Below are 16,131 nucleotides of genomic sequence, written 5' to 3'. Positions count from 1 at the left end.
GACGTGGCGTCCGAGTGATAGTTTTTGTCACTTTTTGTGTTTGACACGGCGTCGAAAAGGTAATAAGGTTTGTTACAAATAAAACAACCAATTTTTAAAAGGAATTTATTGAGTCCATCAAACTGTGTCGGCATGGAATGCAGAACCTAAATTACAAGTACATATACATTTGTGATATTACAGGCCTCGCCTAGCGCTCGGCCGTCTAACATACCTCCCGCTTGCTCAGAGTAAAGACCAGTCACACACTCGGCGTAGCATGCTAGTTAGCTACTAGGGCGGGAAGCGATCGCTCCGGAGCCTATAGGGCTAGCAAGAGTGCGCCGCGGCAGTATCGCGAAAGAGATACACTACCCGTCCATTATTAAAAGACTAGGTGACTTAAACGGTACTCTGAAGTGATGTCACGCTTGACTCGCTTGAGTAGACACTAGACACCATATTGAAGTATGGAAAACGAATTGCTACTATGATTGAGGGTAAAATATTGTGTAGTTGCAATGCAATTTATTTTTCAATAAAATGTAAGGAATCGAATGGTAACATTTTTTTCACTTTAGAAATATAAGAATTAAACCAAAAACTTGAAACTTTGAGGTTTTGTTAAAATTTTTTTTCGTGTCCAATTTATTGTGATTGCTAATTTTCAATTTATTTAACTAATTGTTATAAAAATCATGTGTCATCATCCCAATGAATACAGCCAGAAAAAAGTCTGGTAGTATATCTCGCGCGCAAGTTGTCGCGGTGCACTTGTGCTAAGCCTACGGGTGTAGAAACATTGAAAAGCAAGTGTTAGAGAATCGCGAAGGGCGAGGGTAAACGATACAAGGATGGTACACGGGATTTTAAAATATTCATAGTTATAGTCAGGTCTATCAGATGTCAAACAAAAAAATAATGTTCTGCTAATAGGCCATACCTACAAGAATTTACTTATTCTAACCCTATAAAACTCGCCTATTTAAATTTGAGTGTAGATGGGTGACTTGTGTGTTACTTTCTACCACACCAAAATTTTATTAGCAATATACCACTAACCTATTGACTCAAAAGCTCGACTCATATTTGGAGAAGAGAATTATTGAGATAATTTATATATGAAAAATACTGATACGTCTGATATGCAAATTCTAATCTTTTTTGTAACGGATAAGTTTCAAGATTCTACGATGTCTCGTTGAAACCGAATCTTATTGAACTACATTTTCATAGACATATATTTAACTCGAATAACGATTGTGCTACGAATATTCTCGTCAATTAGTCCCGACACGGTCATAATAGCCGAGTTGTCGCCCAAGAGGCGCCAAGGAAATGATTCTTGGCCGCGGCTCAAAAAGGCCAAGGCACTGACTTTGTATCATGACCTCAGATCGATTTAGTATTAACACTTTATAATCGATTGAGCCTAATAAAAATAACAATGACTATAACAGCTCATGCCAGAGGAATCTGCAATATAACATTGTATCAGGGCACTGACCCAGTTATAAGGGCCAATGTTTGCCTCGAACCTCAATCGAGTTGAGAATTGGGTCATTGAGCGATTGACATCAAAAGGTGATGTTCCATAATGTGTTAGTTATGCTTCAATAATTGCGAGCTATCCTTTTGACTATGTTAATTATCATGTTCAACTACTATAACTAGTAGGTTAGGTTAGGTAGGTTAAATATTTAAGAAATTGTTTCTTAGCCGCACCACACGCGTATTCTGTGACCATTGACCATAGAAATATTTCCATAAAAAGGTGTCATAGACAATGTGACCATAAAAATTCAGGTTCTGAATTTAGGATAAAGTCAGCTCGTGTGGTGCGCCAATATGTGGATAAAAATGACAAAAATGTAGTAGTCGTTTAAAATCCCATAATAACATCCGTGTAGTCGCCGCGAGTGGGTGCTCGCGCCGGCGCCGCTCCAAAACAAATATCACCATTAGTACCAATTCAAACAATTTACAGTACAATCACTGTTTGGAATGCGTCTCAATTATCCCTAATACATCTAAAGCCGCAATAAGTTACTTAAGTATATAGCAAATCCATCTTTTTTATTTTGATTTAATCAGAATCCTTAAAAAGCGAAAAATGAACATTCCGCCCACCAAAATTAAACCATAATCTTAAGTTCCTTATTTCAACTTATCGCGACTAATACTCAAGTGTCAAAATAGCTTTCAATGAGTAAAAGTAAATACAAATAGATCAGCTAAATGACACTGACTATACACATAATTTAAGTCAATATATTTTGGAGTGACGCCGGCAAGGAAAACTAAAACTTATTAAATATCCTTAATTCATTGGTACACATAATTTTACTTAAAAACATCAAATATGAAATGACTGTTTTAACATACGTTAAAAAATTCATAAGCATTGAACTCAAATTAGTTTTTTATGATTATTTATAATGACAATAGTAATTATTAATTCATGAATGTAATATTTGAAGGATTATCATGTTTAGTAGTGAAGGCAGACTCGCAGAGTTGTGTATTACAAGCTTTGCTGGTCTTGCCTTATAATCAAAATTACATAATGGAGGTTGCTGCCGAGTTGCAAAAACGTTCATTAATTCTAATGGCTCAAATAGCTTGAATTCATGTTTTCGTGAATCCAAGTGTGTAGGAGCCATTAGAGGTAAGCCACGCCGATGCAACATTGGGCCCCTCGCCCGCGCGGTCCGCGTGCACTCAACAGAAAGAATTATTTGCAAAAATTTCAAAATCATACCCAAAGATCCGTGATCCTGGTCCGGTCCAATCCGATCCGATCCGGTGCACGATCCGAAAGTTTTTAAGCAAGTCCAAGATCCAAAAATCCTTTGCAACGATCCAAAAATCCCGAGATCCGATCCTTCGGTACGATCCAAAAAATCCTAGATCCGATCCTTCGGTACGATCCAAAAAATCCAAAGATCCGATCCTTCGGTACGATCCAAAAATCCAAAGATCCGCGCAGAGTGCATCCTATCCGCGATCCTACGCCCTCATCCAGCAAGCAACTCCGAGCCAATCCAATCCACAGTGGATGAAACAAAAGAAAACGCTTTTAGTCATACAAATCGTCATATCGCGCGAGATACCTCCTGACTACAATATATTATATCAACAATTTCATTTTTAAAATTAGCTTTGTGTTCTATTCTAAAATACCACCAATCTTTAGAAAAAACGGACAATATTTGAAATGCTTTTTTTGTCGGTCATTCCTCAAATCTGATACACAGTTTACCAAATAAGTCTTGGTCAAACAGTCTACATGTAAAATGTTTGTCCGTGTGTCAGGAGGCAAGTCGCTATACATTAAGGTAAACTTATGCTAGTCGCCGCGCCGCGCCGCCGCCGCCACCGCCGCTGTCGACACACATCAACAAGGGTCAGGCACCTGTTCCGTACAAAACACCACTATGATAAAATTACAACTTTTTCAAGTCCTAATGTTATCGGCTCGGTTGTTTTATAGGCAACAGGTCCCAGCTTCTATTCACACAGATATGGTTATATAAAAGCAGTCAAAAACACAATTTTTCTTGGTAAAATGGTATAACATGAGATTTTTTATTGAGTGTTTGATGGTCAGATGACAAGCAAAGCTCACTAATTACCACCACAAGATCATAGCCATTGCGAACCATTTTTGCTTGTCACCAGACGGTTTATTGTATCATATCACACTTATGCATCTACATTACTCAAGAAGAGATAACACTTTGTTATAAGAATAAAGAATTGTAGCTAAATAGGGGTTTTACTACATGATATGAGCATGAGCTAAAATTTCTACATTAGGTACGGTATTAAAATGGATTTTGAACTACAGCACTAAGTTATTGGATATTTTGTTAAAAGTGCAGAACAGAAAAGGAAATAATACAAGTGATAATAAATAAGTAATTAACTGGTATGTACAAGAAATGCTATAATTAGTTTTGTCCTATTAGAAACATGTCAAATAGGGATATGTGATGCTGATGTGACTGATGTGAAGCAAACTAATGGAAAGGGTAACTACATGAAATGTTTGTTTTTAATTGTGTTGTCAGTGATAATTTTATACTTAATATTTTGTGTTATTGAAATTTTGAGGTCTCTGTATACTTAGCTGTTTTTGTGTCCTCGATCTCGCAAAACAGTGTAGTGCTTATTGAAAGTGTTAACATTTAACATACATCGGTCAAACTGTGTTTGCAATTCCGGACATTAAAATTATAGACTGAGCGTTTCAAACCGTTGAACCAATTCATCATTATCATTAGTCAGGTCTAGACGGAACGAGTCGCCTCGCGCGGACATCGCCGCGCGAAGCGGCTCGGTCTGTGGAGCTACGTCTCGGCCTTATCGCGAGGCACGTCTCGATCGATAGAGGCGCTTCGGACAGAAATTTCCTCGCGAGGCGGTTCATTCTACGAAGACTCGCCTATTTTAGCATAAAATTGGGACGTAAGCATGCCCGGTAAAGAAAATATTAAATAGTACTGTCATTTTAGTATGTAGGATTTAAATGTAGGACCGACCTGGTGGTGGGGGGTGTTCAGTAGTCGCGGTCGCGCTCCCTGGGCGCCGGGGAGCGGTCTCGGGAGGCGCGGGGCGGCGGGGAGCGGCTGCGCGAGCGCGAGTAGGAGCGCCGCACCGGCGAGTACGTGGGCGAGCCGCGCCGCCGCGGCGAGTACGACCGGGACCTAGGGAATCACATGCTGCCTTCAAACCTCACTTGGCACATAAATGAAAAGAATATACATACGTTACCACTTCAAAGTCAAAAATGACTACACTATACATAATTACATACATACAAATACCTTAGAATGGGGATAGTCGCGGATGGTCTAGAACGCAAAATTAACATTTTACCACTAGTCATTTTGCGTTTTAAGACGAATAACCCTTAGAATGTATCTATACGAGATTTAGCGACATACCTGTCGCGATCACCACTGTAACGGTCGGCGCCCCCACCGCCGTAGTCTTCCTTCACTCGAATATATGAAACCTCGCCCTAAAACAATAACATTATTTTTTATATTTATTGAAACAACAACACCAATATACAGCTCTGCTTGGTGTAAAGCGGGGCTCCCCAAACCCCGGCCCGCAGACCAAATCCGGCCCGCGAAGCGTTCCAATCCGGTCCAACGATCGCGTTCCAATTCGGCCCGTGGGAGCCAGACTCCAGATGTTCAGCCCTAACAGCAGCAACCAGATACTAGACATGTGTAAGTAATGCTCGTAATATCACAAATGAGATATCTCTCGAACACGTAATATGCCATTACGTATCTCTCCGCGAAATCAACCAGTACTTCAAACATCACGCATCACGCGAGCCGCACCGAGCGCGCGAGCGCCAACGACCGGCCGAAGCGCGCGAAATGGATTCAATTCCAAATACATTGACTCGCCGATATGAACGGTCAGTTCAAGTCTACGCACGGAGCGCGTAATGTGTAATGTCACTTGTGATAGTGTCATGTTTGTTCGCCATGCCATGATGCTTTGTTATCTCGCTCGCACTCGCACTCAGTGCTCGCTCGCTCTCGCTCTGCGATGCTTTCGGCTATCTTCGGAACCATTCGGATAGGTCCGCTCGGCCGATAGCCGCGGTTTAAGTTGTCACTCACTAATATTTTTACGAATATGATTTTCTGCAATAGATTTAAAACTCTAATGCGTCCGCGTAGAGCTTAAAATGTTTTCTTATAATACAAGAAGGACGCGGTCAAATGGAGTAATTTATTTGCGATTTTGAATTTGACGAAAAGAAAACCGTTTATTATTATTGTTGTGAAATGTTTGATAGTTTGCTTGACTTTCGCGGTTCGCGGCAAACTAAGTACGAGTTAATACTTGTTTATCCTTTAATTTAATTGTGAATTAGTGCATATCGAGACTGACTGTAGAAATTCGAGTTGTTTATAAAGACTGATTGAACTAAATTGCAAATACGAGTACAGTTAAATTAAATTGTGAAAAGTGTAAATAATAGTTTCGTTATGGCAATATTCTGATAATGTATTAATGCTGGTGAGTAATCGCTTTTTTACGGACTATTGGTGACTTTAACTTGATTGACCTATTTAAAAATAATTTGGCCAAGTCCGAGATAGCTCGAGGCATTTAGTGTTCCGTACGGCTACCATCAGCTTGGAATTGACATAAACGATATCGTGAACGTAATTTACTTCCTATAGGTATATCTCTTTCGCACTAATATGTCAGTACGAGCAAGATGCATAGAAAGTAAATTACGTTCACGCCCACGGTAGCGTTTATGTCAATGCCAAACTGATGGTAGCCGTACCGCTCGCATCGTTACATTTTACAGGGGTTGTTTGTCTGTTTTTAGGATACCGTATTCAACTACACACACAGAACAATAGTACAAAGTGTCTAAGTGCGAAGGCCGAAGGCCGAGCTTTAGCAAAATGTCATCGCTTTAGCTCAGAGCATTAGAGCAATAGTACAAGTGTCTAAATATGAAGGCCAAAGGCCGACCTCCGCGTAGCCCGAAGGCCCGAAGCGTCCAGGATATCAGTGCTTTAACACAGAACAATAGTACAAGTGTCTAAATGCGAAAGCCGAAGGCCGAGCTCCGCGTAGGGCCGAAGGCCCGAAGCGTCCAGGATGTTAGTACTTAAACACAGAACAATAGTATAAGTATCTAAATGCGAAGGCCGAAGGCCGAGCTCCGCGTAGGGCCGAAGGCCCGAAGCGTCCAGGCTGTCAGTTCTGTGTTTAACCACTGACATCTTGCAGGCTTCGGGCCTTCGGCCCTACGCGGAGCTCGGCCTCCGGCCTTCGCATTTAGACACTTGTATTAATTACCTGTGTTTAGAACTGACCTCCTGGATGCTTCGGGCTTTCGGCCCAATGCGACTTCAGCCTTTGGATCTTGCGACTTAGACACTTGTACTTAAAAATACTTGGAATAGTTACGGGAGGCGCGCGTCTGTCGGACGCTTCGGATCTTCGAATCGCTCCTTCGGCCTTTGAATTTAGTTAGATTCTTGTACTATTGCTTTGTGTTTGATTACCGAAGTCGAGCATCTCGCGAATGCTTGATGTATTATAATAATTTAGAGTAAGGCCAAGCGCGCACCACGATTTTTTGTCCTGCGATAATTTTGTCGCAGAAATGCAACGTATGTGTTTATATGTTAGTACGCGCATATGCGACAAAAAAATCGCAGCGATTTTAAAATTGTGATTTGTCACATTTTTCCGCGATTGTAGCAAAGTGATTGCAGCATGCGGAGTTGTATGGCCCCGCGCGCACTATGATAATAAAATCGCACCCCGGCCGGACCTCAGTCGGCATTTCGCTCTCCAAACTCCAACATCTCGGCACCTGCTTCTCCAATGGAGTCTCAAAATGAGACGCTAGATGTTGACCATTTAATTATGGAAATAGACGGGGATCACCTTTGTGTTATAAATGCTCAAAGTCATACAGCAATGGCATATTAAAGACACGTTTCATGACAAGCGACTGGTACGAAATCCATGTTGAGAATGAACAAATCGTCGACTTTTTCAATCGCAGTGCGCGCAGTGAATTTTCTGCGATATATTACAGCGCGATTCTAAAATCGTGTCGCAAAAATTAAAATCGTGTGCGCGCTTGGCCTATAATACCTTAAATGTATACTCCTTCAATTTGAATTTAGAACTCATTACCTTAAATGTATACTCCTTCAATTTGAATTTAGAACTCATTATTTTTTTATGCCATATATATAGACTTTAATATTATTTAGAACTGCTAAAAAACAAGATCGGCTTACTTTAAATATTTCGTCAATTTTACCTTTGTTTCTAAAAACTGTGATATTTAACTGTCATATACTATTAATGTCTTCCAAAATTATTTTCTCGTAACAGGACTGAGGGGCTACCGCGAAAACCGAAATTCGCAATTTGCGGGGATCTTTCTCTTTTACTCCAATGAAGGCGTAATTAGAGTGACAGAGAAAAATGCTCGCAATTTGCGAACTTCTATTTTCGCGGTTATAGCCCTGAATCTTGTTGCTCACCGATCCGTTCAAAAATATACATAAGTAAACTTGGTCAAGCAGATCTTGTCAGTAGAAAAAGGCGGCAAATTTGAAAAATGTAGGCGCGAAGGGATATCGTCTCATAGAAAATTTGAATATCGCGCCTTTTTTTACTGACACGATTTGCTTGACCAGCTTTACTGAATATAATTAATAGATATTATAATTATACAATTAATACAGAAATGTAATGGTACTTAATGAAAAGGAATATTGTGTATATTGTTTCGACGAATTAGATACTCTCAATAAAATCTATACATGAGGCCAAAGCTCAAGCTGTTCATAAATATTAAATGACTTTATTATCTCTATACGCCTTACTAACTCTATGTGTCCTATTGTGGAAAAAAAAACACAACGACAGTCAAGAACGGAATTCTTAATTTGAATTTTTCAGATATTTGAGATGCCTAGTCCATTGGTTGGAAAGCCCGTTCGAAATTGAAACTTATTTGCAATATAATAAGGTCGTATTTTGTAGATCTCTCTCATACTTATAGTAGGCTATTGAGATAAAATTAAATATCCCACAAAAATAAGCAAGCAGAATTAAACTTTGTGTCAAAGACATAAGTCATAAATTTCAATGCCAAAGTTTTAACTAAGGACGTTTCTCGCCTAATATGAATGACCAGTGTAAGCATCAGTTAGCTAGCCCTAAGCAACCAAAGGTCAAGCTGCAGTTGAAAAACTAATAAAGATAAAGTTAAGCTGATAATTTTCCCGCCGTCTCCATGCTTCTTTAAGTTGGGTATTGACTGGTCAGCTGCCTGTTAGCTATAGTTTTCGCGAAAATCGCCAGGACAGAGGTGAAAATTTTTGTATGAAAACTTGCAACTTTAAATGCATTTTTTGACGAAACTATTGCAGTCTAAAATGAAGTCAAAATCAGTCCATCGACTCAATTTTTTGCAAGCTTTCTAATGGTACCCCACACGATTCTTACAAATGAAAAAAGTTTCAGCCTACCCTTCTCAACCCCCTAAATTTCCCCCTTTAATAAGAAATAAGCAGTTTTGACTTATTTACAATATGAGTGGTGGTAATTGCTATAACTGTTCCAAATTTTAGGTATCTATGTCAAACGGTCTCTGAGAAAAACGTATTTAACTGATTTGCAAGACCGAAGTGATCCCATAAGTGTTCCGTAAACAAAGTTTTGTACGGAACACTAAAAATGGTTACAAACGAACTACTTTACGGAGAGAACCAAAGCGAGCAAAATGTACGCATTGTTATAGAATACTCGCCATATCGGGAACCTCCATAGGCAATTATCTACCTCCGAAACTTACATACATATTACATAATTACATTATTTTATAATTTATAAGAACTAACAAAAAATCTTTCACATAAAGGTGACAAAACGCAACGCGTAATAAATAGATCGATCGCCGATACGGATACGAGACGCCCTAGAATCACTAGTGCTGTGATTAGTGTAGAGTGCTGTATGCGCTGTAAGAGATAGCTGTAATGTGGCCATCTCGCGCGCGCCCGTGCGCTGTTTCACGGTCGGGTCATGTTTCGAGTGATGAGTGATGTGATATCTCAGTGTACCATTACGTGTTCGAAAAAGTGATGTGATATAGCATCACTTTTCGAAGCACTGTTTCGCGCATGTCTACCAGATACACCCTCGGCGTCGACGATGGCCCGCGCGAAAATTCTAAGGCGCAATATAGCCCTCACATAGAAAAGTTTGGAGACCCCTGGTGTAAAGTAAATTAATCAAGTACTAACGATCACTCTTCATTGACCATTCATTATAAAATATATTTTATTAACTTTTTTTATTATTTGTTGAATTGAATTAACAATGAAACTCACCTCATGGCTCCTAAACCTGGAATCGTCCAGCTTCTTGACGGCATACTTCATGTCCTCGTGGCGCAGGAACTCCACCACGCCGGTGCCATCCTTGAACGTGTCCGCGAAGCACACGTCGCCGGCCTCGCGCATGTGGTCTTTCAGATCCTAACACAAAAGTATAGCTTTAATAGACGAAGTCAACAATTTTGATATAATTGAGTTTGTGAGTGGTACAGTGGTACTTGTTATAGCAAATTCAGTTTAAGAAAGCATAATTTTGGTTGTTACTTCTATTGTTAAGGGTAACTAAAATTTCTACTCATCGACTATAATTCTTGAATTAAGATTTCTTATACCAAATTTCTATTCGGTATTTTTAATGTATGGGCTCCCAACTCAACTATAATATTCATATTGATACAGTTTAGTCAACTATAATGAAATTGACCAATCACATCATAGCTCGCCGCGATCAAGAAGATGAAACAAAACCATAGCTCAAATTATTTATTTTAGGTTGTATAGTGAAAACAATTGGTTCATAAGTCAGAAACGCGCATGTGACACCTTTAATATAGCAACATCCATAGACTACGAAAACCACTTTAATTAGCACTGCCAAAGTTTAGTGACGGCATTAATATGGTAACTCGTGGTATCCAATCCATCATCCCATCGTCAGACTGCTGTCCTTCCTGTAATGTAATGGCTGAGTGTATAAGTCATAGATCAGATCTTGGAAATAGATTATTTCATGAAACAATTGGTTGACCAGGGCTGTATAATGAAGTGGTCAATTCTAAAATGATTAAATTCTATGATTCGGCCTCGACACCCAGCGGAAAGCGCCCCGTTACAGCTCTTTGACAGAAGAGGCGGTATCTCGGTAATGAGTGAGTTTATATTGTTCGGTTACCTGCCAGGAGCCGGAGGGCGGCAGGCCGGTGACGAGCACGCGGTACTCGGAGCGGCGCGCGGGCGGGCCGCGGCCGGCGCCGCGCGGGAAGCGCTCGGCGCGCAGCCGGTACCCGTGTAGTCGTAGCTCACCTGCCAGGAGCCGGAGGGCGGCAGGCCGGTGACGAGCACGCGGTACTCGGAGCGGCGCGCGGGCGGGCCGCGGCCGGCGCCGCGCGGGAAGCGCTCGGCGCGCAGCCGGTACCCGTGTAGTCGTAGCTCACCTGCCAGGAGCCGGAGGGCGGCAGGCCGGTGACGAGCACGCGGTACTCGGAGCGGCGCGCGGGCGGGCCGCGGCCGGCGCCGCGCGGGAAGCGCTCGGCGCGCAGCCGGTACCCGTGTAGTCGTAGCTCACCTGCCAGGAGCCGGAGGGCGGCAGGCCGGTGACGAGCACGCGGTACTCGGAGCGGCGCGCGGGCGGGCCGCGGCCGGCGCCGCGCGGGAAGCGCTCGGCGCGCAGCCGGTACCCGTGTAGTCGTAGCTCACCTGCCAGGAGCCGGAGGGCGGCAGGCCGGTGACGAGCACGCGGTACTCGGAGCGGCGCGCGGGCGGGCCGCGGCCGGCGCCGCGCGGGAAGCGCTCGGCGCGCAGCCGGTACCCGTGTAGTCGTAGCTCACCTGCCAGGAGCCGGAGGGCGGCAGGCCGGTGACGAGCACGCGGTACTCGGAGCGGCGCGCGGGCGGGCCGCGGCCGGCGCCGCGCGGGAAGCGCTCGGCGCGCAGCCGGTACCCGTGTAGTCGTAGCTCACCTGCCAGGAGCCGGAGGGCGGCAGGCCGGTGACGAGCACGCGGTACTCGGAGCGGCGCGCGGGCGGGCCGCGGCCGGCGCCGCGCGGGAAGCGCTCGGCGCGCAGCCGGTACCCGTGTAGTCGTAGCTCACCTGCCAGGAGCCGGAGGGCGGCAGGCCGGTGACGAGCACGCGGTACTCGGAGCGGCGCGCGGGCGGGCCGCGGCCGGCGCCGCGCGGGAAGCGCTCGGCGCGCAGCCGGTACCCGTGTAGTCGTAGCTCACCTGCCAGGAGCCGGAGGGCGGCAGGCCGGTGACGAGCACGCGGTACTCGGAGCGGCGCGCGGGCGGGCCGCGGCCGGCGCCGCGCGGGAAGCGCTCGGCGCGCAGCCGGTACCCGTGTAGTCGTAGCTCACCTGCCAGGAGCCGGAGGGCGGCAGGCCGGTGACGAGCACGCGGTACTCGGAGCGGCGCGCGGGCGGGCCGCGGCCGGCGCCGCGCGGGAAGCGCTCGGCGCGCAGCCGGTACCCGTGTAGTCGTAGCTCACCTGCCAGGAGCCGGAGGGCGGCAGGCCGGTGACGAGCACGCGGTACTCGGAGCGGCGCGCGGGCGGGCCGCGGCCGGCGCCGCGCGGGAAGCGCTCGGCGCGCAGCCGGTACCCGTGTAGTCGTAGCTCACCTGCCAGGAGCCGGAGGGCGGCAGGCCGGTGACGAGCACGCGGTACTCGGAGCGGCGCGCGGGCGGGCCGCGGCCGGCGCCGCGCGGGAAGCGCTCGGCGCGCAGCCGGTACCCGTGTAGTCGTAGCTCACCTGCCAGGAGCCGGAGGGCGGCAGGCCGGTGACGAGCACGCGGTACTCGGAGCGGCGCGCGGGCGGGCCGCGGCCGGCGCCGCGCGGGAAGCGCTCGGCGCGCAGCCGGTACCCGTGTAGTCGTAGCTCACCTGCCAGGAGCCGGAGGGCGGCAGGCCGGTGACGAGCACGCGGTACTCGGAGCGGCGCGCGGGCGGGCCGCGGCCGGCGCCGCGCGGGAAGCGCTCGGCGCGCAGCCGGTACCCGTGTAGTCGTAGCTCACCTGCCAGGAGCCGGAGGGCGGCAGGCCGGTGACGAGCACGCGGTACTCGGAGCGGCGCGCGGGCGGGCCGCGGCCGGCGCCGCGCGGGAAGCGCTCGGCGCGCAGCCGGTACCCGTGTAGTCGTAGCTCACCTGCCAGGAGCCGGAGGGCGGCAGGCCGGTGACGAGCACGCGGTACTCGGAGCGGCGCGCGGGCGGGCCGCGGCCGGCGCCGCGCGGGAAGCGCTCGGCGCGCAGCCGGTACCCGTGTAGTCGTAGCTCACCTGCCAGGAGCCGGAGGGCGGCAGGCCGGTGACGAGCACGCGGTACTCGGAGCGGCGCGCGGGCGGGCCGCGGCCGGCGCCGCGCGGGAAGCGCTCGGCGCGCAGCCGGTACCCGTGTAGTCGTAGCTCACCTGCCAGGAGCCGGAGGGCGGCAGGCCGGTGACGAGCACGCGGTACTCGGAGCGGCGCGCGGGCGGGCCGCGGCCGGCGCCGCGCGGGAAGCGCTCGGCGCGCAGCCGGTACCCGTGTAGTCGTAGCTCACCTGCCAGGAGCCGGAGGGCGGCAGGCCGGTGACGAGCACGCGGTACTCGGAGCGGCGCGCGGGCGGGCCGCGGCCGGCGCCGCGCGGGAAGCGCTCGGCGCGCAGCCGGTACCCGTGTAGTCGTAGCTCACCTGCCAGGAGCCGGAGGGCGGCAGGCCGGTGACGAGCACGCGGTACTCGGAGCGGCGCGCGGGCGGGCCGCGGCCGGCGCCGCGCGGGAAGCGCTCGGCGCCGGCGCCCCGGGGCCCGCGGCCGCCGCCGCCGCCGCGCGGGAACTCCACGCGCAGCCGGTAGCCGTCGTAGTCGTACCCGTCGCGCGCGCGCACCGCGTCCTCCGCGTCCCTGCCACGTGTGCACATTCACTTTAACCGATTCGTTGCGTGTTCCATTTTCGACAACTTTTGGCTGTGGCGGCGAACTATTATTTCATGACACGACAGGCGTGCCTCACGCCATAGAATATGATGGCACGCCGTGTCATACGCCACACGTTAAAAACATTGATGATACGCCTGTCGTGCCATCCGAACCGAATCGGTTAGGGCTGATTTAGACAGCGCGCGAACTCGCATGCGATTTTAGTTACATTACGGACTGTTGGTTACGTTACGTCCAATTCAACCGATCGATCAAAAACCGAAATGTAATGAAACTCGCATGCGAGTTCACTCGCCGTCTAAATCAGCCCTAAATGTTGGCATGGCAAGCATTTGTAGGACCCTCCCTGGAAAGTGCGATAAATGCTATAATACAGATGAATTGATCGACTATTTCTTTATTTATCAGCTCAACAATAATTTTACTATAATTAACAAATAGCTAGTAGTTGATTGGATGCTAAAACAAATGTTATAATAACTGCGTTCTACTAAAATGTCCAAACTCATCATAATATTTTTCAAACTGGACATCTACCAGTGTACCCTACACTGATAAATGTTAATTTGATACAATTTGGCATTTTTAGGTTCTTAATTGTATGGAGATGATACCTTTCAGTGTACCCTTCAGTTATAAAAATACTATATATATAATAAATAAATAAAATAAAATAGCCTTTTATTTCTTGCAATTATGACATTTTAGAATAGTTTTTAAAGTTAATATTTAGCAAGAACCCCGTCTTCGCAGGTGAAGGCCTCCTCCAGAGTTTTCCACTCTGGAAAACAAAAATACTATAATAAATGGATATAGGCCTAGGCCCTAAACCAAAAATGGATGTTTAGAGAATTTATTCAACAAGCATACCTACATCATAGCATTCATAGCAACAAGTGATTAATACATATATACCTGCATAGGAACCAGACTGACAGACTAATTAAGTTTTTTAATTAACATCAGTCTTACGTCTAGGGTTCCTAACAACACAAATCTATTCATATACAAAGGAACAACAAAAGTATAATAAAAAAACGTGAAAAGTAAATATGTGTTTAAATAGTATACATTATCTTTACATATTTTCCTTATACAAAACATACAATTCCATGTGACACAAATTACAAATAACAGAGTCGTTATCAGCAAAATGTTATCAACAGCCGCAAATGTACTGATATAACTAATTACATTTACGCAAACATTGTTAACAACACCAAACCTAATAAGTTCAGTATTATTTGCTTAACAATAATAAGTTATGAAACACTGTTAATGCCAAGTGGTTAAGTATTTATGCTTTTATAATGTTTTACCATTTTATTACCACATTTATTTATTTATTCGTATGGCATTTACAGAGTCGCTAATTATCAATTACAATTTACGAATAAATAAATTACCACATGAATAAAAAGCTTATCATTATTCCAATATTATTCTACACAAAGAGAGAGTATATACAATTTGATGAGTTTTTTGCCAGCAAATAAGGTTGATATCTAATTGAATCTTTATGACACTCTATTGATCAGCATCAGTAAAAAAAAATTGTAAGTAATAGAAATACCTACAGGCGAGTTCATAAATATGTATAGATTTTTTCACCTTAATCCATTGCAATAAGGTGTAAAAATGTATACCTATTTATGAACTCCACTTTACAGTAAAGTTATTAGCAATGCCTGTTGGTCCAAAACCCGACTGAATCATTTGCAACCATTAAATTAGCATTTCAATTAGGTGGCGATGTGTAAACTACCATTACGAGGCCCCGAAACTTGGTGAAACGATAATAAAATGATAAGTACACTGATTTAATTTAATACGGATAATGATAGTAATTTGTTTATCCTTGGAGCTGGCGTTATTACAGTAGTGACGTATGAATAAATCATCCATAAATTCCGTAATACCTATAGTAATAAACTTAATACCTATGTACGACAATAGGTATGCTATGCTTGATACCTACATAATTATGGCTGTCAAGTTGCGGTCTTTAAATATGTGGGACACAAACAATTTCACCAACTGACACGAGCTAAATATAGCAGGACTTACCTCGGATCTTCGAATTCCACGAATGCGAATGGAGGACCTTTTCTGTTTTTCAAATCAACGAATGTAACTTTGCCGAATTTGTAAAAGAGATCTTGAATGTCCTTTGTCCTTATGTCCGGGGGTAGGTTTCCGACGTATATTCTGCACTCATTTCTATTGCCGCCGCTTCCACCGGACATGATTATGACTTTTTAAATAAGATTTCTGCACTAAATAACGAATTAATTTATATAAACTTTCCGGCGTAATGCTATTGCGGCTTGATCGGCAAATTTGACAAATCAAGATGGCGTCAATGAGTTATTTCCTCCAGAGGAAAGGGAAATGTTTGTTTTCATCCTAATGTCTATGGTTCAAAAGAGGTTTGATCAGAAATAACTGAATCCAATTTAATAAATTTATAACATTGTTTATTCTTATTTAACTTATTTTGACGAAAAGACTAATAAAAATGCTTAGTTGACTTATTTTATAATATCGCATATGTTTATACACTTCTTTACTATAAAACTCAAGTACTAGCCGGTAACAAAG

The 16,131-nt window shown here is 45.3% G+C and overlaps 1 protein-coding gene across 1 annotated transcript; it reads right to left on the bottom strand.

Moving 5' to 3' along the window:
• Window positions 1-93: 93 nt before the first annotated feature.
• LOC134674705 (serine/arginine-rich splicing factor 1B) lies at window positions 94-15,912 on the bottom strand. Its single transcript, XM_063532830.1, has 6 exons — window positions 15,598-15,912; window positions 13,284-13,494; window positions 9,897-10,043; window positions 4,929-5,005; window positions 4,524-4,688; window positions 94-3,363 (listed from the first exon to the last, which is right to left on the bottom strand). The coding sequence occupies exons 1-5, from the start codon at window positions 15,774-15,776 to the stop codon at window positions 4,541-4,543; spliced, it is 762 nt and encodes a 253-aa protein (XP_063388900.1). The 5' UTR covers window positions 15,777-15,912; the 3' UTR covers window positions 94-3,363; window positions 4,524-4,540.
• Between the last annotated feature and the right edge of the window lie 219 nt (window positions 15,913-16,131).

Source organism: Cydia fagiglandana, chromosome 20 (assembly GCF_963556715.1).
Source record: "Cydia fagiglandana chromosome 20, ilCydFagi1.1, whole genome shotgun sequence".
NCBI lineage: Eukaryota > Metazoa > Arthropoda > Insecta > Lepidoptera > Tortricidae > Cydia > Cydia fagiglandana.
The sequence above is the reverse complement of the archived record's forward strand: the minus strand, read 5'-3'. Positions and strand labels throughout refer to the sequence as shown.